At 43.0% G+C, this 24,748-nt stretch overlaps 1 protein-coding gene across 1 annotated transcript in view; it reads left to right on the top strand.

Moving 5' to 3' along the window:
• sorcs1 (sortilin-related VPS10 domain containing receptor 1) overlaps window positions 1–24,748 on the top strand; it is a gene marked incomplete at its 5' end in the record, with an annotated part of 201,124 nt that overhangs the window by 91,172 nt on the left and 85,204 nt on the right. Inside the window, 2 exons of the mRNA XM_080463597.1 lie at window positions 4,412–4,479; window positions 21,765–21,864. Coding sequence (XP_080319723.1) covers window positions 4,412–4,479; window positions 21,765–21,864 — 168 coding nt within the window. The remainder of the gene's footprint in view (window positions 1–4,411; window positions 4,480–21,764; window positions 21,865–24,748) is intronic.

The raw sequence follows: 24,748 nt of genomic DNA, 5'->3' as shown, positions 1-24,748 counted from the left end.
TAAAGTTTCTCTTGGATACACAAAGAGAGCTGGGGTGTTTTCGAAAAGTTCCACCTTGGGAGCCATTTTCAAAAACTTGCACATTCAGTGTCTGCGAGCATCGTTGTCTTGACGAACCCCCGAAACACAACGCCAGTTTTCCATTTTCACTTGAAAAATGGATGAATGGGACCTGAGTCTCCTCAAACAGCTGTGAGAATGTGTACGAGTAGATTTTGTATTTCATGTTCACATGCGGATTTCTTTTCTTTTCTTATTTTTTCCAACACGACCCAAGTTACAGACTTCAACTTTTTTTACGATGCGAGTTTGCTCCCGGGATAACAATGTTGCTCTTGTTTTGTTTGTCTTGTTAACGTGACTCGAGGGAGCAGGGACTGACTGCTGATCCCGTAGCCACATTTTTTCTGACACCCCTCGGCGGCGGCGGGCTCCTGAGCAAACCTTCTTCCACTCAGGGTTTGTTTCCACACGTCTGGCGGTGTCATCTTGTCTCGGAGGCACAAATCCACGTGGCGAGAGGTGCGGCGGTGCAGATTAGGAAATCCTGTGTGGAGTTTTAAGCTTCTGTTAATGGCAGCGTCCCGATGCTCTCCGTGATGCCTTCACGCTCCTCTGCACATCTCCTTCCTGCTCACTGCTGACGAACGGGAGGCAGCCTCGCCTCGCCTCGCCGTCGCAGCATTAACAGTAGGAGAGGCCCACAAGGCCTAATTGGCCCGGTCAGTGATGGAGCATATGCACTTTCCAGTGGGAGGCCATCTGACAGGGCCGCCCGCTGACCACTGCCCACAAAGACCCCATATGTGGCAGACAGAAGGGCCGCATGCACACTGCCCTTCAACTAATGACGCCGGGGCGCAGGGCCTCTACCTCCACCTTTAACACAGCCTCTGCTCGCATACGTACACACAGACCGCATAGACACACACAGACATACACACAACCTCATGAGGGACGAGTCGGTGCTGTAAAAGCTTAACTGCTCTCCCCTTTGCCAGCATTCATCCACAGACGCACAGCGAAGAGGCTTGGACATGTTAGAAACATAATGGCACCATTACCCTTACCTTCAACTCTCCCTCTCTCGAACACACTCTCACACACACACACACACACACACACACACACACACACACACACACACACACACACACACACACACACACACACACACACACACACACACACACACACACACACACACACACACACACACACACACACACACACACACACACGTTGTGCTTTTGTCCATTTTGAGGACATTCTTTTCTGATCTGTGATTTATTCTTCAATGAGACCTCATTTTAACACCTAGAAAAGTAATCTCTGGGAAGTGTGAAAAAAGATACATGCGTGTGTGTGTGTGCGTGTGTGCGCGTGTGTGCGCGTGTGTGTCCACTGTAACCATAACGGTGTTCTGACCTTACATTAAGTTGCATGAAGTTGAACATAAGACATTGCATTGACTTACATTCTTTACCAGCAGACAGACTCGGAACTCAGTCTGAACTACTAATAACCGGACTGTAAACTGAAGTTTTTCTTGCTCCCAATAAATAAATAAATAAAAAATCTATTAGAACTCTATTGCATTTGCACAATGTAGGTAAACTGTAAACATATGTGAGCGTGTCCGGAGCACCCCTCCCCACACACACACACACTCCCTCACTTTATTCTCACCTTAAAGCATGACATCATTAACATGAAAAATATGCATTTTGTTTTTTAAACAGATTCTAATCCCTGCAAATACACCCAATTTAACCTCAATCATATCTACCATGAAGCTTAATGTTTACTCCCACCTTAGTTTGACCTTACAACATGTCTTCATTTCAGATGGTGACGATGTTCCTGAAAAGGTCGGAAAAGCTCTGATAATGAGTTTTGTGTCTCTGCAGCGGTTGATTCCATGTCCACAAGCAAACACAGACTGTGAGAAAACTGTTTGAGCGCAGACATAAATAAAGAAATGGAAAGTGAATGCGTGCAGGGAAAGAGAGAAACTGTGTGGTTGGGGTGTGAATTCAGCCTCCAGCTGGGCGCCTAAATGGACTCGGTCAGTCATTAGCATGCAAAGGTCTCGTCCGGACATTTAAGGTTATTCATTCCCAAGACTAATTCTCCCCGCACTGGAAACGCAGCGCCACTTCCTGCACCGCTTTTAATCAGGGCCTTTTCAACGGCTTTCTGTTGTCCTGGCGCTTGTTTTCCACAATACATCCTCTCCTCCTGAAGCCTTCGCCAACCTGCGGGATCGGACAACTGCACGTTCCAGAGCGTGTTCTGGGGGGGGTGTTGCTGCAGATGTTGATGCATACTTAATAAGCCTGATCACAGGAGCCCCGACCTCGAGATGTAATTCAGCTACGCAAGGTGCATCTGTTCGGCTTGTACGCACAGGAACCCCATGCTGGTGAAGCTGTATCACAAAGTCACACACACACACACACACACACAAGTCATTCGAGTGGCTCAATAACGGGCGGCGCGGGTATCAAAGGCGGCCGAGCCGACGGGGTACGGCGGCGTGTGCGCAGCGTGTCGTGACTTCAAGGCAACAAGTATAAGTTGCACGCACTCGCTTGTTTACCTTACTCCGGCGTGCATCGCCCGCCTCGTCCAGCCAGCCGTTTTCCCACACAGCAAAGTCCCAGATAGCGACGTGGTGAAAGACGCGCCGCCCACGCCGCGCCAACATGGCGACTGTGCCCTCGGTTATCAGAAACACACGCAGGTCATCAGACAGATGCTGGAAAAAGTCTCCGAGGAGCTCCACACAGACATTATCAAAATGAATCATAACTCATGAGCCAGAGAAGCGAAGACACTCAACAACTGGTGAAGAGAAGAACATATTAGAGTGAAACTGCAGCAATCCCTGAGCGCAGCTTCTCGCCTCTTCTGCCGCTTTAGAGTTTCATCCATTTCAAATACACCTCCAGTCACAAAGTAAATAGATTGTGAGTTTCCCGTGCTTCTTTACTTCTTTCACGCTCCGAGCAAAATGTAAGTTTCTGCCTCTGTTTTTCCCCGAAGACTGGAGCTGACCCACTTTCCCCTCATCCCGTGCACCTTGAGGGCGTCGCAGGAATGAGCAGTATTTACACGGCAGTGCTCGGAATCAATCCGATATGATTGAGTTCTGAGTTTAGAACAATTAAGATGGGATGAGGCGACTGCCCAGGTTTGGAGGAGTCTTGCCGCGGCTCTCGGAGTTGAGTCGAGAGAAAGTAAATCTCTGGTGCTCAAATGTATTGAGTTTCATTGGAACAAAATACACATCTCCTCGTCTTACACAAAGACTCCTGTAACCAGATTCAAGTGCCTCTTCATAAAAGACAATTTCCAGTAAATCGCTTTAAAGTTAAAGAGCTTCTTAGGCTTTTTTCCTTGAGGTTTTGTCTCAGAGTGAAAGGAAACTCAGCGGTGGAAATTTAAAGGTCACATATTATGCAAAAAAATTTTTATAATGGTTTTCTAACAGTAACTAGTGTTCTCATATCCTGTGTATGAGGACCCAGAAGTGAAGAAAGTCGGTTCTCTCCTGCTTGCTCCACCTTTTAGCATACGTGTACTCATACAGGCGAATCATGTCATGCTGGGAAATAACCACTCCCTCTGAGAGTGGTTACTCACTTCCCACAGAGAGATACCAACTCACAAAGGTGACTGATAATCTGAACAAATTCAGTATAAGAAAAGAACGCAACAGCTATCCTTACAGTTAGCACTAGCTAGCATTAGCTTCTTGGTAGTAACTGTAACAACACACACGACCAAAGTCACAGATTCAGACACACTATTTTTAACTTGCCTCGAGTCTCCTTCTGCTTCTAACTGGTTGAACGACAACGACTCCAGCGATAAATCCACCATAAATATTAGCGCATGGTACCGGCGCTTCACATTAACTGGTTTCCCTGTTAGCACCTGTCATTGCTGCTCGTAATGGGATATGATAAAAATGAGAAGCTTCATTGTAAAAGCGGTTAAACGGCGTTCGTCAGGAAAGACAACGGATTTCTGTTGGGTTTTTAACATCTGTTATTAGCAGCAAAAAGGAAAGCTAAGGGGTCACCAGTTAACGAGGAAACCACATAATCTGAAACACCGTAAAGCTCTTGTCCCTGAGACGGTTCTGGAGTAGTCGTGAACAGGGACAGTTCTCAGTAGAGCCACTAGACAGACTTTTAGACTGGATGAAACCAGTCCAAGGCTGGATTTAGGGAAAATACACTTTGAATCCAATGATGTTGGACCTCGAACAACGGAATTATTGAAAAACTGTATCATATGGGACCTTTAAATGTCTCACTGATGTGCAGCGGCTTCTTCTCATTGCCGCCGGTTTTATAGTAACGTGTGCTCTGATCGCAGTCCTCGTCTTGTGTCTTTGCAGGTGATCCTGATGCTGACCAAACTCTTTGACTTCAACCTCAACAGCGTGACAGAGAGTTCATTATGGAGGTAAGCTCGTCACGCGGCGTGAGCCCACCACGTTTCCAGAAGAGCCTCAAGCAGATCACAATAAATTGGTCAGACGGGATCGTTGGAGTTGGTTCTGCATTTTACTGATGTTTTTAAAAAGCTCTGAGCTCTGCTGATTGAAATAAAGGCGAGTGCTTCTTTGAAGGATCCATTAATGTCAATTAATGGGAAAAACTTAAGAAGAAGAAGAAGAACAACCGTCAGAGGAACATGACGGGCCTCGGGAGCAGTGTCCTCGATCGGTTTGAATGTCTGCAGGCACCAGAAGTCCCTCACATGAAAGTCACTAATCAACAGCAGTGAAGCTGGCGAGCGTTATCCAGCAAATTACCTTGACCAGCCTCGTTAGCAGCGTAGCCTTGCTCCCAGCGTCACGCTCTCTTCTGACAGGATTCTGATGTAATTCCGCTCGATGCCTTTTAGGAAAGAAAATGACTACATTAGTGTCTCAAACAGAGAAAGTTTTCACGAAAGAATATGTGCTGAATGAATCGTCATTATGAAGTGTTTTTTTTGTTTTTTGTTTTAGTAGTGCTGTAAATAACCATGCCGCTTATATGAACATATTCAAGAGAAGCTTCAGAAAAAGATGGAGAGGAATTCTTGCTGTATGCAGATGATGTCATTCTACTAGTTCCGGCACATGAAGCCCTCCAGCTTGAAAAAAATTTAAAAATAAAAAACTGTAGGTGTTTGAGTGTAAAGCAGTGAGGATTCAGATTGGCACCTCTAAACGTGAGTCCAAGAACTGATTGAGAAAAAAACCGTAGTGGAAAAAAATGAGGTGGAAGTTGACGGCGCTGAGGCCTTTATTCACAATTGATGAGAGAAGCAGCATCTGGTGATCTACCAAAAAGAGTAAATTAAGACAATTCTCAGAGGATATATATTCTCTCTAGTTGGTCTGAGAGCCGTTTGAGGTCCCACTTCAGCAGCTTTTTGAACTTCATTTTAGCAGCTACATAGGAAAGTATGCAAGGCCAAGAAAAGATAAATGCAAAGTATATACAAAAATCTTAAAAAAAAACAATTAGAATAATAATTACAACCTGTAATGACATTTAAAAACGGAATATTCCAAGATAAGAACAGCATAATTATTCAAAAAATTTAAACACTTATTGGGCAATGTGGTGGCATGGCTCAGTTGGTATAGCAGTTGTCTCCCAATCAGAAGGGTGTAGGTTCACCTGTCCACATGCCGAAGTGTCCTTGAGCAGGATATGGAACTCCAAATTACTCCCAATGGATTGACAGCAATCTTTTATGGCAGCAGCCTGAATGTGTGTGTGTGTGTGTGTGTGTGTGTGTGTGTGTGTGTGTGTGTGTGTGTGTGTGTGTGTGTGTGTGTGTGTGTGTGTGTGTGTGTGTGTGTGTGTGTGTGTGTGTGTGTGTGTGTGTGTGAATGGGTAAATATGAGGAGCCATGTAAAGCGTTTTGGGACGGCTAACGCAGTTAAAAAAGCGCTATATAAATGAAATCCATTTCTAATATTATATCTAATCTTACAGTTCCTCTGATTTCCTCCCACACGTTTGTGTGTCCACAGTACTGAACGTTATCTGGTTTCAGGTTGGATGAGTGGATTAGGAAAAGTATATTTCAGCAGACAGAGAAAAGTTCTTCTCCTTCACAGATTGATGAAGTTTTTTTGCTGAAGCGATGTTATGCTCCGACGCTGTATGAAATAAGGCACATATGTAAGTCTAACTATAGCCGTGTGGGTTTGAGCGATTCACTTTATGTGGCTCCACTCGTGGTGAAAGCAGCGTTAAGTGAGTGAAGAGGTTTTTTTTTTATAAAGGCTCCTCGTAAAGGAGGCATGGCGATAAGCAGAATTAGTAACATTCTCTCTGTGAGGTTAAAAACACTTTGTAATTGTTGTAGAAAACTGTAATTTCCCTGTCAAACAATCACAGCTTTAACGTAAAACTAGTAATAAAAACACCTCGGGCTTTGAATGAACCATTCAGACCACATTTTTAGAACGAGCAGATCAATTTAAAGCTTCTACCTTCATCACCAGAACTGAACGTTCCAAAAAGGCAAAAAAAGCTTTAGCAGAGTGAGATTTTTATTAAAAACATGGCTAACGCTTTTCAGTTCCTTCTTTTAGTAAACATAAAATTACATGTAATTATCAAGGCAATTTTCGATTGAAAAAAGGAAACTTGGACAACAACGTTGCTGTGTGTGTAGTTTCATTACAAAAGAAACCAACAGTGCCAACTTGTGGCCCGGCATGCCAACTACATCATTTCCAGCGTGTTTTTCAAAATGTTTCAGTGTGAACAGAAACCTTTTCTGACACAAAAAAGCAAATATGATGCGTTTTCAGTTGAAGCATTGTAGAAACAGGACCTTAAACAGTGAACTATTGGCTCTGCTATACCTTGGTATTATAATGTATTATTCATTAGAAGTATTTTTGACAATAACAATAATTCAATAAAAGGTGGATAAATAGACCATAGAGATACATTTAAGAAAAGAATCTGAAGAATAAAAACAATTGTTCATAGTGAATGAGAGCTGTGGGTTTTTTTGTGTAGTATTTCCTATAATTGCATAAATGCCACATAGTTTTTTATTCAACTCCAGCAAACAATCTGACCGTTACCACTTAGTGTATCTGTTTATTGACCAAATAATTAGAGTTGTGCTAGAATATGCTTGGATCTGTAGACACAGTCAATAAATCTCGCAAGTGCACATTTTCCTTATATCAATAATTTGTAGTTATTATTTAAAGAGTCTAAAGTCTATATCATTGATTTTTGGACTAGAAGTAGTAAAAATGGTTAATTTTTGAGTGTATAATCCACATTTAATGGTGTAGTTCAATACTGTGAAAGTATTGGATCGCCCAGGAGCCTCTCAGACTTCAAGTCACACTGCTTTGAGTCCATATTCGCAAATTATAATAAGATCGAGTTTTGCTTTTTATTGCCATCAAAGCACTTCTGCACTTTCCCTGAATGTGATGATCTGACAAATGCAAAATGAATCCCTTTAAATGCACAGGGGGAAAAAAAACAAACCCAAAACTTATTTAGTTATTCTGCATTTGTTTTGTCTGTCTCGGTGAGTTTGATCAAAATCATTCTGTTGCGCTGTTGACAAAAGTGCTATGTAAATAGAGTTTGGCTCATTGTGAGGAGGTATGGACTCCGGGCTGGGTGACCCTGAGATGGATAAAGAGGGAATATAAGATGAATGGCGGGACGTGCTATTTGTTCCTAATGCGTCAGAGTTATTTCATTTGCTGCCGCTTTCATCAAACAGTGAGGAGAAAACCAACTAAAACCAGGATTTCTTCACTGTAGTGAGGCTACGAATATCTGCTGCTGTTGTTCACATTGTCCACAGTAACTATTTCTACTGTAAATACATTTTCTTTATATGTTCTGATACACTGGGAGAAATCACAGCGGTCTCGACCTTCCATTGTGTTTGAATAATTGACTGATACGATTGATTTGGGACTTTATATGACTACAAATCAGACATAAAACTCTTGAAACTTTCATAGTGATTGACCAACAGTCATTAGTTATCTGTTAATTTCGAATTTGACGTCACTGTAAAGTTCATATTACAGCAATCGGTTCACTTATGTGCCTGGACTTTAAAGTAGCAGTATGTGAGCTTTAAGTCATGCCATGAGCTGAGCTGTTTGTGGCCCCTGAACTCAACAACAATAACTGAATTGCTTATTAATATTACAATATTTCAAAGTTATTATCAATAAATCCATTTTAAAAGAAAAATAACCATACATACACAAAACTGAAAAAAATCAAATCACAGAATTTTAAATGAATTTCACACATATAATAAAGGGCAGTGAGAAGTGGTTTCATGTTCATGTTATTGAAAAACCATAAATTATTGAACATGTAATAACTGCAGCCAATCATGTAATGTCTATAAAATATGACGAATTGATTAGAAATGTTTGTGCAGTTTTCATGTCAAAAACAAGTACACTTGCTGAATGAACTGAATAAATATGGCAATATGTTGCGTCAACATGATTTATTTGTGTTTTCGTCACCTAATCACAATCGATTAGTCCAACATCATTTGTAAAGGTTCATTTAACATAACCTGAAAGGACCTGACTTAATTTTATTGGGTCACCTCAACTTGTACGATAAACTTATGTGTTATTTTATTTGGATATTTACGGCCACATTTTAATGTTGTTGATGACCCTGAGTTTTTTTTTTTTATTTGCTTCCCCCTCTTTCATAGGATGGTAGAATTTAGCTGTGTCAGCATAAATTAGTCTTGAAACCGGTTCCATGCCATGTGATTTAAAAGTGTGACAACCGTAAAATATGAATATTGATAGACGTTATATGTTATAATTATATTGCTGTAACTAACACGTTTTTGGAATAGGTTTTGGATGGAATCGTCATTCATTAAGAATTCATACTTTGTAGCTACAGGGGTTGTATTCTGTTTTTAATATTAGACTAGGCTATTAGTAAGGTATTACATAATTGGCTTTTTTACATTTAAAAGCGTTCGACGTGATTAGGTTTCCCTTCAATATTTCTATCACTGTTGTTCTTGTTCCTTTACTGTTCCTTTAAGACAAACCAATGAGTATTGCGTCACCACTTTGTCTGCACTTTCTGTCACTCCAAACAAATTTCCCTCAATTTCTCAACTCAACAGAACAAGGGGGTTTCGTTACCTGCTCGCGTGGCTCTTCATATCCTCCCTGACAGGTTACCTTTGATATTGACAGCTGCGCAATTAGTTTTACTGGCGGAGTGTATTCCTGCTCGTCGTCTGCGCTTTGAAAGAAACACCTCGCAGACCAAACAACAGCAGCTGGTTCGCCACCGAGGCCGCCTCAAGGATCAGCCTCGTCGATAAATGTTCCGTTATACGAGTGCTCCCACTTCACGGGGGAGCGAGTGTGTCTCGGATGACGCCGCCACATTACCCCCCGTAATGGCGCATCTACCGCGGCCGCCGAACTAACGTTATGATAAATCTTGAAGCCCTGAGAAAACAAGAGGCTCTCGTAATGGCCGGATGATTAAAGGTGCGTTTGGGGAAGCCCGACAGATTGACAGGAAAGACAGATGAGCGAACAGATGATGCACATTTTGAGAGAGCGAGGAGGATAATGAGGGTGCGGAACATTAGTGGACGATTTACAGCCGGGAAGATAGACCGAGGGCCAGAGCAGCCGATAAATGCATTTAAGATAGCCGGCCGCTCTGCCACGAATCCAGCGCTCCTCGGGGAGTCTGAAGCCAAACCAGGCGTCTCTGCCTGCTGCGGCCCCCAAACAGCAGCATGAGGTAACAGCTTGAAACTTTTATACCCATCATGTGTTGTGATGGCAAAGGCAGAAGTCTGTCAAGCCGTCTGTCACTGATGACACACACACACACACACACACACACACACACACACACACACACACACACACACAGCAGACAGCACCGCGCTTTGATTTAACTAGCTTTATTTATTTCTTTTGCGTTTGTTTTCACTGCCTTCACTCGCAGAGTTTCAGCCATTTCGAAACTTCAGAGTGCAAAAAAAAAAAAAAAGATCTGAGCTGGTCTGAATCTTCAGGGATTAGTTCCAGGTACTCCTCTTTGAGGCACACAAAAAAAGGTTTCCGGACTCATTGTTGTCTGCAATTTCTTCTGCGACCTGAAGTGCCTGCAGTAAATGTAGATGCACTTCACCTCTAATCCTCTAGGGGCGATAAAGAGAAGACCAACAAAGACGCTATGAGAGTGAAAGAGAAAACGACTTCCTGGTTTGACTGGAGATTTATGGCGATTCCTGGAAAGGAGACGAGTTCTGGTAGCAAGACAAATTCAAAATGGTAGAAATGTTCCAGTTCTCGGTTTCATTAATGCACAAAGGAGAGAAATCAGAGTTTTCTTTCAACATAGAAGCTGAAAGACGATGTGGTCGGAAGTCATCCAATCAGAATTGTTCACCACTGCAGACCACACCCCCACATTTTATTAAAAACCTTTTGAAACCGTTGACTATTTAGGGGAAAATCACCCCATAATTAAATTTTGATTAAATCTTAGAGTACAGTCAACACAGGGAACGCTACTGTAATGGTTCCTGGTACTATTCCTGGTTCTATTCAAAAAGTACGCACTTTTAGATTATGTTCACAGGCCTGTTGCATCACTCATCACAGTTGCCTTTAGTATATTGTTCCTGTTTCACTAAACTCCTGTTTCCTTGAGGAGGAGCCTCATTGATCCTGAACTAACTCCTGAAAAAAACAAAAAAACAAAACATGCAAGATGTCCGACTCGAAGTAGCTTTAGCATTAGCTGGTATCCGCTTTGATCAGCATTAGCATGCTTGAATAGCAGTTAGCTTCCCTTTCTAAGAGCTGTCTCTATCTGTCTGCTCCTTGGTAGAAATGGTTAATAAAATTTAAGGTCAAAAAATCAAATATTATAGGAAAAAGTGCAGAAAAAAAAAGTTACATTTTGGTTAATGATAAGAAAAAATAGGAACATTTATCAATGATTTTCCTCAAAACTCTTCAGTTCTCTACATCACTTAGACACCAGATGCTCCTTTAAAAGAGTATGAGCTCTGATTCAGGTGCCCTTGAAATCAAACACACGCATTTTAGGTTTTTATGCGTTCCCCTGTGAAAAAAATGTTGTGCATGTCTGCATGAAAAGAAGAAAATCTCCCATCGGTGACGTGAGGATGCTCCTCTCTGCCAGCTTGCATCATTTAAAGCCTCTTTGTCTCAAACGTCTTCAAATCTGGTGTGGCTTTAAGAGCGGCGCGTCTCCGTCCTGACGGGCAGGAGAGTGATGGAGAGAGAGCAAGCGGATGGAGAAAGAGAGAGTGATGGAGGGAGGGGCAGGGGTATAAATTAGTCTGCCACTCTAAAGATATACTGTGCGAGCGACCCGAGGGTTCCATAAATTCACCGGTGTTGCCGTTTGTCCAGGGTCTGGGGCGCCGCTGCCGGTGTTTTCTGCCCGGTAATGCAGCCGCTGACCTCACGCTAACCGTCCCGGGATGCACGCGCGGCGCTCATCCTCCAAACCGCGATTAATCAAACTCCCCGCGGAGAGCGTAAAGGCTGGCTAGGAGCTGCCTATCAATGCACAGTGTAGACTCCGGAAATTATAATTGAAACGCCATCTAATGGGGCTTTTAATATGCCGCTACGGACATAATTCTAATCTATTTCGGAGGAAGTGCAAAATAAAAAAAAAATAAAAAAAAGTGTGGAGGCTTTATTCTTTGAGAGAGTGTGTGTGTGTGTGTATGTGTGTGTTGCCAGATTTAATGGGGTGTAGCTCAGTCGTCCGCACATATTCCACAATCCGTTTTCCTCAGTGAGCCGTGTCGCTGTAATAAGACCGATACCACGCTCGTGTCCTTACAGGGTTCAATAAACTCCTCCTATAGGCACAAATCATGGCTGAGACAGTTTGGTGGGGGGAGGGGGGTGGGGGTGGGGGTGGGGGGGGACCCTCCAATATATCATTTGAGGAAACTAGAAGATAGCATATTTAAACCCGAAAGGATTCCGGCCTCTTTGTTGTGGGTTGGGCCATGTTCTGCCTGTGGATCAGTGGAAGTGTCAGAGCGGAGGAAGCTGATCCACTTTACTCTTCCAACCAGAGACACAGTATGACATTTTGAGTCCCTTCTACTTTCTCATAAGCAAAAGACACATAAGAACTGGGACGCAGACTGGATTTTGCTGATTTTGCTTCGGTACACGGAGTAGGAATCTTCTGGCTCATGTTGGATTCATCCTAAAACTTGTTCTTCCTGATTTCAGTCCAATTTTGGACTGTTTAAGACTCGCCATGGACTGAACTTGATTTCTTACCACTTATTAAGATTACTGGTGTCGTTTCAGGATAGTCTTGTGCTGGTTTTAGACGAGCTTCCGACTCATCTTTGAGAGGTTTTTGTTTGGGTTTTAAAGACATTTTGAACCGATTTTCTGGCGTTCCAGACTAATTTTGTGCTGCTTTCTGGATTGCGTTGGACTCATATCAGTAAAGTATTCTCGGCCCAATTACAACAATTTTCAAGTGAAAACAGAAAACAGGCATGGCTTTTTTGGGGTCCAAAGCCACAGAAGTTTTTGAAAACCACTCCAAAGGTGGACCTTTTTGAAAATGCTCCGATTCTGTCTCGGCGTAGATGGGGGGAAATGCCACTTTTTGAAAACTGTGTGTGTGTGTGTGTGTGTGTGTGTGTGTGTGTGTGTGTGTGTGTGTGTGTGTGTGTGTGTGTGTGTGTGTGTGTGTGTGTGGTTTCATTACTAAACCAACCAACTCGTGACTTGGCACTGCTTTTTCCGCGGAAACAAAAACGTTGCCGCGTAAACGAACAAGGAAAAGGCAGAACAGCTGCGTTTTCACTTGAAATATAGTCGTACAGATGGAGTCTGGTATCATGCTCCTTTTAGACTGGATTTCTTTGTGTGGACATTGAATCCTCTGTAAAAGTAGTAGCTATGAAGTATTTTTCCAGGGTTGTGCAACTTTTTTAAAAGGAGAACCCAACTGCCGATACTTCTTCAAAAGTGGTGGTTACTTTACTCGTCCTGAACAGAAAGTAGCTTGTAACATAAAGAGGATCCCTCTTGTGTACATTTTAATGAGTCTCACTCATTGGCGCTGTCTTAATAATGTCTTTTCTGTCCAGGTGTTTGATTGTTTCACAGGTTTTTTTTGCGCCGAAAACTTTTAAATTTGAAGAGACATAAAACTCTCGTAACCCTCCAGACTTGGCGATTATGCAGAGTGGGAATAGTGGTTCTGTTCACATTTTCAGCAGCACATCCGAACCCCCCCCCCCCCCCCCGAACACAGCTTGGAGAATGAGGTCTGTTTATCGCACCCTCCAACTACGAAGTGGGATATCTGCCCATCCAGCATGTGGACAGTGTGAGCTCACCTTGCAGCGCCCTGCAGAGCCGACATGCTCTCAGCAGATGAACTCAGTGTGCAGCGCCGTCAGAGCTGCATTTTACAGCCGCGTGCAGAAGGCGGCGAGAAAACCCTCCGTACCAGGCAGACAGCAAATACAGGTATCTGAAATTATAGTGGAAGCACAGTGAAATTCAAGGAAATCATAAAAAGGACTTGCCGTATCGTCATTTATATGTGTTTTCTAATGAATAATGTTGTTATGATGCAATTCTGCTTTGTGACCATCTGATCACAGACAATATTCACGACTTCACATAAAGGACATGCAAACTCTGCTCTCATCCAAAAGAGGCGATTTTGCCAATATTGCACCAGGGATATCAAAAATGCTATCATGCTAAATGTTAATTACACCATTTAAGAAACTTCATTAATCACAGTGGCGGGCTGTGCATTTCAGAAACGTGGGCCTTGACGAGGGCTCAGTCTGAATCAATCCACTCCTCAATAACTTTTTCATGGCTTAAAAAAAATCATTTTATTATGCAGAAATGCAGTATATAGAGCCGTTGCATCACATAGATACTCTTGTAATAAATACATTTACTGATGAAAACAATCCGGAGTGCACAACTCTCCTTCTGCTGCAGCGGCATAAAAAAGTGGCTGCTCTTCCTGAAAATTCTGGGGGTCGAGGAGACAAACGTCAGCTTTTCTTGGTCTTGAAATCTGGTCTGTCTGGTGAATAATATAGTCCAGAATCCTGCTGTGGAAGTTGTAATGAACTTAAGTAACTTGCACCTTCCCTGTGTTGATGACCTCTACAAAATGGTTTTGACAATAAATCTACAAGCCAATCCCTTTCTCTTCCCCCCTCAGCCATTGTAGGTTGACAAAACCCCTCTTACATCAACACAACTGTGATTTTGTTCCCGCAGCTCGCTATAGATGGCGCTGGAGAGTGAACTCTCTGACGATCCAATCAGATTCGATCACAGCAACTGCTCTGCTAAAAACGTTGCTGATTTACAAAGGCGCTAAAACAAAAACAATCATAAGCCAAGTTTCTGTCACTTTTTTAAATGACATTGCAGGATGTCAATTAATCAGAGGAAACGTCTTCTGGTATTTCTACAAATTTTGTAGAAATTGTGAATCAGATTGATCCTCTGTGTGTCACGTTGGTAGATCACCTTCCACGATTGTGTGAACGCAATGCCGCTCTTTCAAGTTTTCAGAGTAGATCATATTAACAACTAGATATTTTGAATTAAAGGCATCTACATACTTACTGGATAAAAAATCAGAACGATATTTAAATGCCTTAATCAGCTTGTCTGAATTTTAATCTGAGTCATCCCTTTTATCATCATTTCTTCTAATGTTGAGAAGATTATGACCCTCCCTCTAGGTATTTTTTTTCCCCCCTCCCCCGGATGTAACCCTCTCCGCATGAAACCAGCTGACGGCCGCTCGGCAGCCTCATGCTCCGCTTCACTCACAATTCTCGTCCTTGAGAAACGATCGGTTTCCATTTAATGTGTCTTTCATCTCGCCTGGACCTGCTGAGGTCGGCCATGTTTCACGGCCTCCTGTTCAAAGCCGCAGTGACACCGAGAAGACGTCATCGCGCCCTGAATCAAACGCCCGCGAGACAGCAGCCCATCAATACCCACGGTGATGTCACTGTCTGATGGACGCCAGCGGACTCCAGGCTCGAGTAAATCTCGAAGGGTTACAACCCAAAGAGACCAAATTCACCGTTTCCCATGAATATTTTTTCTGTGTTTTCATGGCCGCTTTCAAACTTAAAGAGAAGCTCGTCGGAACCTTTTTGAACACGGTCTTTGTGTCTGGATTCGGCGCGCAACTGAAGGCAGCGTATAAAAAAAAGCAAAACATCAGTCGATGTGAGTGATTGCTTCATTTGAAGTCACACGAGGCGTTCTGCTGCGTCTTGGCTCAATCTTTTAACATTGGCATGCTTTGGGCTTTTTTCCTCTATCTTCATGAGAGATTAGAATAACTCCTCGATGGAGCGTCAGGCCCATCCCAATAAATGAAGCCTGACAGTTTAGATAAGTTCTTCAAACTTTGAAAGACGGCTGCAATGCTAAAACACAAATTTTGCATGAGCAGTTCGACCGGAGTTTGAATATTTCAATCAAAGATGGCCTCAAACTGTTGAAATCTCTTCTGTCGCCACACAAATATGCCCGGCTCCTGTTGCAGGATCAAAGTGAAAGACTGAATCCGGAGGGAGGCGGGAAGTGGACCTGAATACTGAGTCAAGGTCTGCATCTGGTGTTCGAGCAGTTTTCTGCATCGCAACGTCATTCAGTGTTTCTCTTTATCACACATTCTGAGCCACGTCCCTGAACTTTCATTTATAAATCAAACACACTATTTCTCCTCTTGACTCACCATGAGAAATTAAAGTATTTGTAGTATTAGTGGTTTAAACACACTGATTGTGTATAAAAGTTCTTTTCCATGAGCTTCAGGCGATTGCAAGATGAATTTTAGGCTTTGTCACTGATTTTTCACCTCACAATTTTGATTTTGGCTGTACGGAATCGTACAGTTTTTCAGTGAGAACATGGCAATTCTATCACGTTCTCGGAGTACTTTACATTACACGACAGTGAGGTCAATTCAACATGACCATCCTGTGTTATGCGAGCAGCAGCTTTACCTGAGTTGACACTTAGGCCCTGTTTACACGACAACGTTTCACGTGACAACACCTAATCCGCAAAAAAAAAGTTGGGGCGTTTACACTGCAGCAGCGGACACAGAGACAACGATGTAGTTAGTATGCCGGTCCACTGGAGGGCGCTGTTGCTTGATTTTGTTATGAAACTACACAGACGTGTGCAGAGAACCCGACATCCGCATGGATTGATGATGCATCGGATGCTATCAGGGGTGAGTCTCAACTATTAAACTACTGATCTGGACGATAAAACTAGAATATAGACCGCGGGTCGTACCACTACGCGGCCGCCATGTTTGTTTACAACTGAATGAGCGGGAGGGGGAGAGATGTGCATGCGCAGTAACAGGCTCTGTTGCCTCCGGCAGTCTCCGCAGGACGGATTTGCACCGTGAAAGAATCTTTCCACCTTGGGAGCCGGATTAAAAACTGGTGCCGTGTAAACGGACCCCCCAAAAGTGAAGAAAGTTTTGCGGATACACTCGAATTCGTTGTCGTGTAAACGGGGCCTTAAAATCTGGTAAGGCCTTCTTTGCACAACAGCGTTTTCAAGTCAATGGTGCTTTTTTTTAAAGAATGGCTCCCAAGGTACACATTTTCGAAAACGCTCCGATTCTGTCTCCATGGAAACTGGGGTAAAACGCAACTTTCTGCTCAGGCTCAGTCTCCTTGTGGAAACGCTGCTAGTGTGCATGTGCACCGTGGTTGTAGCATTTAGTTCTTCTGCACATGTGTGAGTAGATGGATAGACAATAACAGCAATCCAGAGGGTCATGACTCCCAGTCCATACTCTCAAGTTCGTAAATTAGCAGCTTCGCCTTCACAGAGACCTACGAACCCGAAACAAACGACTCTCCACACAGAGAACAAGCTGCCTTCTACGTCAATAAAGAAGATTATAGAGCCGGTGGTCTATTTTGTTTGTCAGGAGCTCGACATTGTTGAAAGCTCAGGTTTCCAGTTTATGGTCAACACGTTGGAACCCCACTACGTTATTCCAACTCAGAGGTACATCTCATTTCAGGAGGCATAGAGCCAGCTATTGCGGAGTTATTGAAAACTGTGTTGGAGGAGTGTGACATCACAGGCTCCGACATGAGTATCACAGCTTGCCCGTAAGTTGCCGGTATGTTGCATTTTAAGTGCTTCGCGCCCGCAATTAATTTGGCCCCGCAGTGTGAAGCTCCCTGCAGTCCGATGTTTGTTGAGATGAGTGATCCCAAGCTTTTTCAGACCCAATGCTGCAGCGAGCCACATGCTGTGACAGAAACAACAGCCACAAAGTGCGTTTTGTTCCCCAAATCACTTTCTCCTTTCTTTCAACATCCAGCCATCGCTCTCTTTCAGAATATCTCACACACACTCTGAATAAATGTTTCTTTTGGCAAGACGTTGTCTTCTTGATGGATAAAGTAGAACAGTTATGATCAGAGTGGTGATGTATAGTATTGGCTGGATTATTATCATTATTGTTCTTCTTCTTATTGTTCCTACCATTATTGTTATTGTTATTATTATTATTATTATTATTATTATTATTATTTCTTATATTGGCTCATTCGAGCTGCTTTTTCAGTAATTGTTTTCATAGATTAATTTAAGATTCTCTCTGTAGAGTTAGTCTGATTCTTAGACCCATCATGTTTCGCTAAACTGTGTTAATCCAGTCTTCTTTAATACATCAGTTTACACTTCTATTGGCCTCTCACAATACATTTCCAGTAGATGAGTTGGTTTCTTTCCAACACTGATCCCAACATGATTTAACAAGGTCTGCCAGTGTTTCAGGCTTTTTCTTTTTTTTTTTAATAGATTATGGAAAATATAACAAACCAGAAATGTATTTTGTGCCAAATGATGCATCCAAACAGCAAATTCACTTACATACAGAGCACACACACTTAAAGCCATTAGAAAACATGCAGGAGTTATGTTAAACAGCCAATAAAAGGCACATAATTGTAAATAATTTCAAGGGAAGAAATAGATTGACAGGTTCTTGTTTTATTTAGGTTCAGATGGCATCTTTAAATCTAATAATGTAACGTCACACGTTATTAATTGTGCGGGCAAGCAGCTAAGCATTAAATCTCCTTTTTTTACGGAGCTTATTCGTCACTGTGGGGAGCTTAAAAATGAATCCCTGGTATCTGTGACATCCACAGCGAGTCTGTCCAGATCGCGGAGGAGATGCACCGCGGAAGTCCTAATAAATAGCGACTGCACTAAAAGCTGCAGATTTTCCCGTCAGTGACGGAGAGAAAGAATCCGGCCTGCTCTCCCGCACCGTGAAGATTCAGCTCCAAGACCGGCGACTAGACTCGGTCTCTGTGATGCACAGTGCGCACCGCGGAAGGAGTGAAGTGGAGATAGTGGATATAAATAAAGCTCACATGTAGAGATAACAGAGCAGAGAGAAATAAGAGGAGCAGATTTTAAATGTGTCATGTGTGGATGTGGATGTTTGTGAAGAAGTGGTGTCTGCAGAATATTAAAGTACCCAGCAACTAGTGCTCCAGTCTACACAACTCCTTTAGTCAAGACCACCGAACCCGAGACCGACTCAAGATCAGAACCGCAGTACCCCAAGATCAAGACTTAAAGGTCAAGAGACTGAGTCAGAACCAAGACCAGATTATCCCAAGACCAAGATTATGAGAAGCCAAAACCAAGTCAAGACCAATATCTTAAAAATACTGGTCTCGAGTACCACAACACTAAATCCGGTTGGTGGAGAAATGACCAAACACATCAGAGAATTAAAGGATACATCCAGAATATTAAAAACCAACTTAAAAAAGAAGATTATGTCACAAAATCCAAATTCAAGAAACAACACAGGAAATATCTTCTAATGAAGTCGACTGATAAAAGTCATGTGGAGCTCGATATGAGCAGCATCTCTGCTGACGGAGCTTGTTGGATCCTGGTTTTTCAAACACTTTCAGAGATAATAAATCACATTGCACAGTCTAAATTAATCCACTGGCATAAGATTTTTTCCAGTCTTTTGTATAATCCGGTACACATACTTGATTTTCCATATTTATGAAGATAAATATGCTAAATTGATGTGTCTGATGACCGATCCTCAGCGTGTTTTGATAATAGATCGGCTTATACGTGTAAGTTTGCTCCGGTTTTTATCCTCTCAAGCATTCAGTAGATTAGGTGGATTGCATTTACTGACGTTGGTACAAACCGTGTTTGGATACAGGACACATGAACTTCAGTGGCGAGACTGAAAAAAACGTTTCTGACCTTTGTCTCGTGGTCGTCCTCAGATAGATCTTACACTGTTAGTTGTTACGATCGATTGGAGGCTGTTGTTGACCAGCAGAAATTTACTTTAAAAAAACAACAACATTTATCTCATGTGTCTTGTTTGGCTTGTTGGTGAAGTAGCATTAATCACTATTTGTGATAGGATACTAAGTTTTGTTTTGTCTTTTTCTTTTCCCAACAAACAGCGGCACAAATAATTCAGCGGGATGAATGTTCCAGAGGGGAATACACATCACTAAAGCTGTCAAGTTAGCTCCAATAAATAATAATTGTTCAGCCCCACATTATCTCCTGAATGCAAAATGTAAGCTTTACTCATTTTTTTCAGTATAGTTCAGAAACAGGTAGTTAGTATTATCGAAGGGATTTTAGTAAAATAGTAGGCAAGAGGACAGCGTCTCTACAGTCAACTGATTGCCTCCATTGTTCTTGCTGTTGAGATCGATGATATCCACATAGACAGATATCCAGAAAGGAACTCCAGAGATCCAGATAGTTTGCGCGATGCAGGTTACAGGCCAGGAAGGTTGCGAGTTCGCCCTTCCGCCCCAGCACAGACTTCTCTCTGCTGCCTGGAGGCAAACACCGAGAGAATGAGCAGGAGCTTCCTCCCTCTGGCTGTCCGCCTGCTGAACACAGAACAATAGACTGTTTACTTTTGCCTTGTGTGTATACTTTTATTTATTTTATTTATTTTTGTTTGTGTGTTTAGGTATGGAACAGACGCTGAAGACATTTCACTGCATGTTTATACTGTGTTTCTGACAAATAAAGGTCTTGACTCAATGCCAGTGTTTTGTCCAGTTGACTGGGCTGATAAAAAAAAGAAAAAAAAGAAAAACCTCTGTGACCATTTGTCTGTTTGCGGAGAAGCCTCCACTTCATTTTTTAAGTGTGCACTTAAGATTTTAGATTCTGACTCGATTTGCTCACATTAAGGGACGAGAGCATTAGTAATGTCCGTCACTGACGATGGCTGATGAGATCTGGCTCATCCCAATATTCCTGGGAGGGCGGGAGACGAGGTCAGGCCAGTCGAGTTCTACAATACCAAACACTGTAGAGGGAAACAGTTAGGATTTTTTTTTTTTTATGTTTGTTTTGGATTACTATCTTCCAAAACCAAGGGGCTTCATGCTTAATCTCTGAACTAAACATCTGAGTTCAGGAGGAGAAGGGGGGGGGGGGGGCTTCAGGGGCCAGAGCTGGTGCACAAATGCATGTGGACCTTGTTGCAGAGTCACGTTACTCTTTAGTCCTCAGTTTGTTTTCCAAATGTGTTTTAGAGGGTCTAAACAACTGAAACAGAGAGAAAATGCGATGAAATGAAAAACTAGTATTAGTTTGTGTGTGTGTGTGTGTGTGTGTGTGTGTGTGTGTGTGTCTATCTGTCTGTGCAAGTGCGTGCATTTCTTATATGAAAATGACAACTAATAGTGCTACTTCTGCTGTTTAAATTAGTACGGCTTGTCATGCTCAAGAAATCTGGAAAAACATTTCTGTGATTGTTGGGTCCTGTTATATTTCGCACTCCTGTTGTTTCAGGTAATTTTCCCTGCCCCCTTGTGTTTCCTGCTGTTGTGTCCAATGTGAAAAAAGTTAGTAAGTGAAAAGGCAAACCTTGCATTCCATTTACACGACAATGGCGCTCTGAGCTACAAAAAAACTCAACTTTTTGAAAATGCCCCTATACTCCATCTCAGTGGAAATGAGACGGAGATCGATGGAAATGCGCACCCCGGCCGTGTACTCACCGTTGCTAATGTTTACAGCGTATTGTTCTCTGCGCACATGTTCGTGTGGTTTCATTGCAGCGCCAACAGCACCCACTAGTGACGCAACATGAAAACAACGTTATTTTCAGCTTTTCTACCATTGTCGTGTAAACGAAAACGTTTTCTCAAATGAAAACGCTATAGCAATGCGTTTTCACTTGAGATGTCGCGTAAATGGGGCCTAAGACAGCAGGCTAACGTTATGATCAAAGATTTGAAAACGAGCTGTCCCGTAAGACGCCCGAGGACGGCGTTATCCGATGCAGCAGAGGTCATTGTCTTCTCAGAAGACTCTGAAACTCTCTGAAAGTCCCTCAGCGGACTGAACACAGCGCAGCAATCTCCTTTTCCCTTTGTTCTTCTGAGTCGTCCAATGATTTTGGGAAACCGTGTTTACACAATTGCTTGAATGTTTTGAAACTTCACATAATGTTCCCCCTCGGTAGGTCTGTAAGTGGCCTCTGTTCACCCGCTGGGCTTGACGTTGCTTCATCACATCAGCGCGTCCTCACTTGATGGCTCGGAGTGTTCATCGCACCTCTCTGATTACATTTCAGGTCGACCGACTACGGCGCCACGTACCAGAAGCTGAACGACAAAGTGGGAGCGAAGACGATCCTCAGCTACCTGTACGTGAGCCCCAACAACAAGAGAAAGGTAGGGCCGTGAGTTTGAGCTCGCTCTTGTTTGTGTGCCGCGGTGTGCAGGAGACGAATCCGTCCACACACACTGATACCGAGTGACTCATCGCTCTCCGCCTCAAGTCTGTCTCTCCTCTGTCACTTTCGACAATGTCAGGAAGACGCATTGAAGTCTCGATCATTTATTAACACCCCGAATCCACGGGGGCAGGTAGCTGCAAGCGAAGACTCCGCACTCTCTCTGATGAATAGAAATCAATTATAAGGCAGACACAAAAGACGGAGGTAAAAGGCCTCCGTGTCCCTGTGCCCTCCCCACCCCCTCCTCTCCTCCCATGCCGTCCCCGCCCTACCTCTCCTCCTGGTTCGGGTCAGTTGACGGTTCACAGCCATCTGTCTCCGCTCGCGACTCCCTCTACACGCCTCTAATCAGGAGGAGGTCACAATTTGAGTTAATTATCTTTTAATAATGACGATGAAATGCAACCACACCTCTGCCCTCTCGTCCGCCCACACGATTCGGATCGTTGGGGAGTCGGAGACCGAGACTACCGACGTCAATGAGATGAAGGGGGATGCAACCTGAACACTGACTTAGAGGTCTTTATGTGTCGGTCAGTGCAGGAACACGACGAGCACCAAAAGAAACAGTCTAAATGCGACATCATCTTCATCCATACAGCAGCTGTCATCCCACATGCTCGCACAACACTGAGGCGACTTGTGGTTCAGTGTCTCACCCAAGGACGCTTTGACACATGTACAGAGTGAACCAGGGATCAAACCACCAGCGCCGGAGTTAGAAAATGACTCATTACCAACTGAGTCACTGAACACGATCAAAGAAACGTCTCAGAAACCTCAAGAATCGTCTACAAATGTATCAAGAACTCACAAAACATTTAAAAGAAGATCAGATGAACTGTGGCGCTTCCTTCAAGACTCTGTAACAACCCTTAAAAAAAACTGCCGAATCATTTGGAAAGCTTCTCGCTTTGTGTGTTGGTGAGAGTGGGCGTGGCCACCAGTGTTTGTCTTCGCTGTGACGTTTCAGCAAATCACAGATGAGCATTTCTGATACAATAAAGCTGCAGTCCAAGGTAATAATTGGTCAGCGTACGCAATGATGTTGAGTATTGAGATAATGACATGATTCTCAATCAAGAGAGACAATTTAAGGAGATGAAGTGTTCTGAGAGAAGAGTGCTCTTCCTCTCGCACTTGACTTAACACACAGCGATTTAAGAGAGTAGATTGATGACTTTGTGTTGTTGAATTTGTGGAGCATTAATTAACAATACATAGAAACTTCTTTTATAGCGGTTCAGTCGGTCTTCAGCGATGTTTGTTTTGCACATGTTGTTGACTCAAATCGTTTTCGGGTCAAACGTCTTGTTCTCTCCAGTCGTTTGCATACTTCAATCATCTGAGCTCCCTGTCAAACCCGACAAAAACATCCACACAGTGAGACTTCTGTTTTATCACATTCAGATCTGCGTTCACCGACGGCACCGCTGAGACACTCGTAACTACTTTAATTCACTCCTCAAATGTCAACGAAGCCCAAGAAATTACAGCTTGTCTTGAAAGAGTCGCATTGAGAAACATAACCGAAACAAAAGGAGAGAAGGATTTTTAGTTTTGTCCAACTGGGTTCTGGTAATATTGTAAGATATTACCAAGATAGATAAAACTCAATCTGTACGGTCTCATCGGGTGTTATGTTGTGACTGGCAATGATCAAATGTCACAGTCAAATTAAAGCAGTATAATCAGGACTTGTAGGGAAGAATGTTGGATTACTTTTGTGACCCGGAGTTTTCAGTCTTATTTGTGGTGTTGATGATGAGAAAATGAAATGTTTTCCGCCGTGGTCAAATTCAGTAATGGATCCATGAGTTTAGAGCCTCATTTAGAGGCTCAAGTGCTCTCTGGGGCAGAATTTCACGATAATGAAAATCTATCACGGAGCCAAGTTTTCAGATTGTTTCTAATAGTGATCGTAACGGCAGAGAAACACCATCAGCTCAAACTGTGCGAGCTCACAAGACAGAACAGCCTCAGTCGAGATGTCCTCTGCATCCGGCCAAGGTGGTGAGACTCTGATGTCCCTCTTCTTTCCGTATCTGCACATCTTTTATCCAAATGTGCCTTTTCTATAGCAGCAGTTCCCAATGTGGCGGGGGGTCCAAGAGAAAAAATGTTGGAAAACACTTATCTTCAATATTTTTTCACAACTTCTCAGACTTAAGGTATTAGTGTCGATTTTAGCTTGAGGGATGGAAATTAACCCCTTGATTGTTTTCACCTGGATACCCCCCTGAGAGGGCTCCGATTGGTCGAGAAGGGCTTCAAGGCTTTGGCTAGCCCGATGTTTTCAATATTCGGGTTTGCAGCTTATCTTGGAGGCAAACCTATAAACAGTTTTCTTTAATATAAGAGAAAAAATTTTTTTCACTTGTGGTGAAACTTCCTGTTCTACTCAGTTACTGAACAAACAGTTACTGAACAAAATATCAGCAGCACAACAGTGAATCGTGAAAGTTAACCACTTTCCCTCGGTCCGGTCCATCTAGGTCATTTTGTTGAGGTTCCATTACAGCTCTGGTCCATTAGCGTGTGAGCCATTTATCTGTTTGGTTTTTTTTTTTCCCCTCTCTTTCTTTTGTCCGTGATGGAAATGAGTGCAAATACTGTTGCCTGGCTGAGTTTTCCTCTTTGTCAGATTTCTTTTTTTTCCCCGTCTGTGTTTTTGTCCGGCCGCAGGAACAGAAAACAATAGAGCGGTTGTGACAGTTGATAACTTTCTAGTTCAGGGACTGTTCGTCACGGAGGCAAAGCAGTGTAGAAATATGGAGGAAGGAAGTCTCGCTGCCTGATTCTCAGAGGCGGCAACAAAA

Source organism: Lipophrys pholis (assembly GCF_963383615.2).
Source record: "Lipophrys pholis genome assembly, chromosome: 5".
NCBI lineage: Eukaryota > Metazoa > Chordata > Actinopteri > Blenniiformes > Blenniidae > Lipophrys > Lipophrys pholis.
The sequence above is the reverse complement of the archived record's forward strand: the minus strand, read 5'-3'. Positions and strand labels throughout refer to the sequence as shown.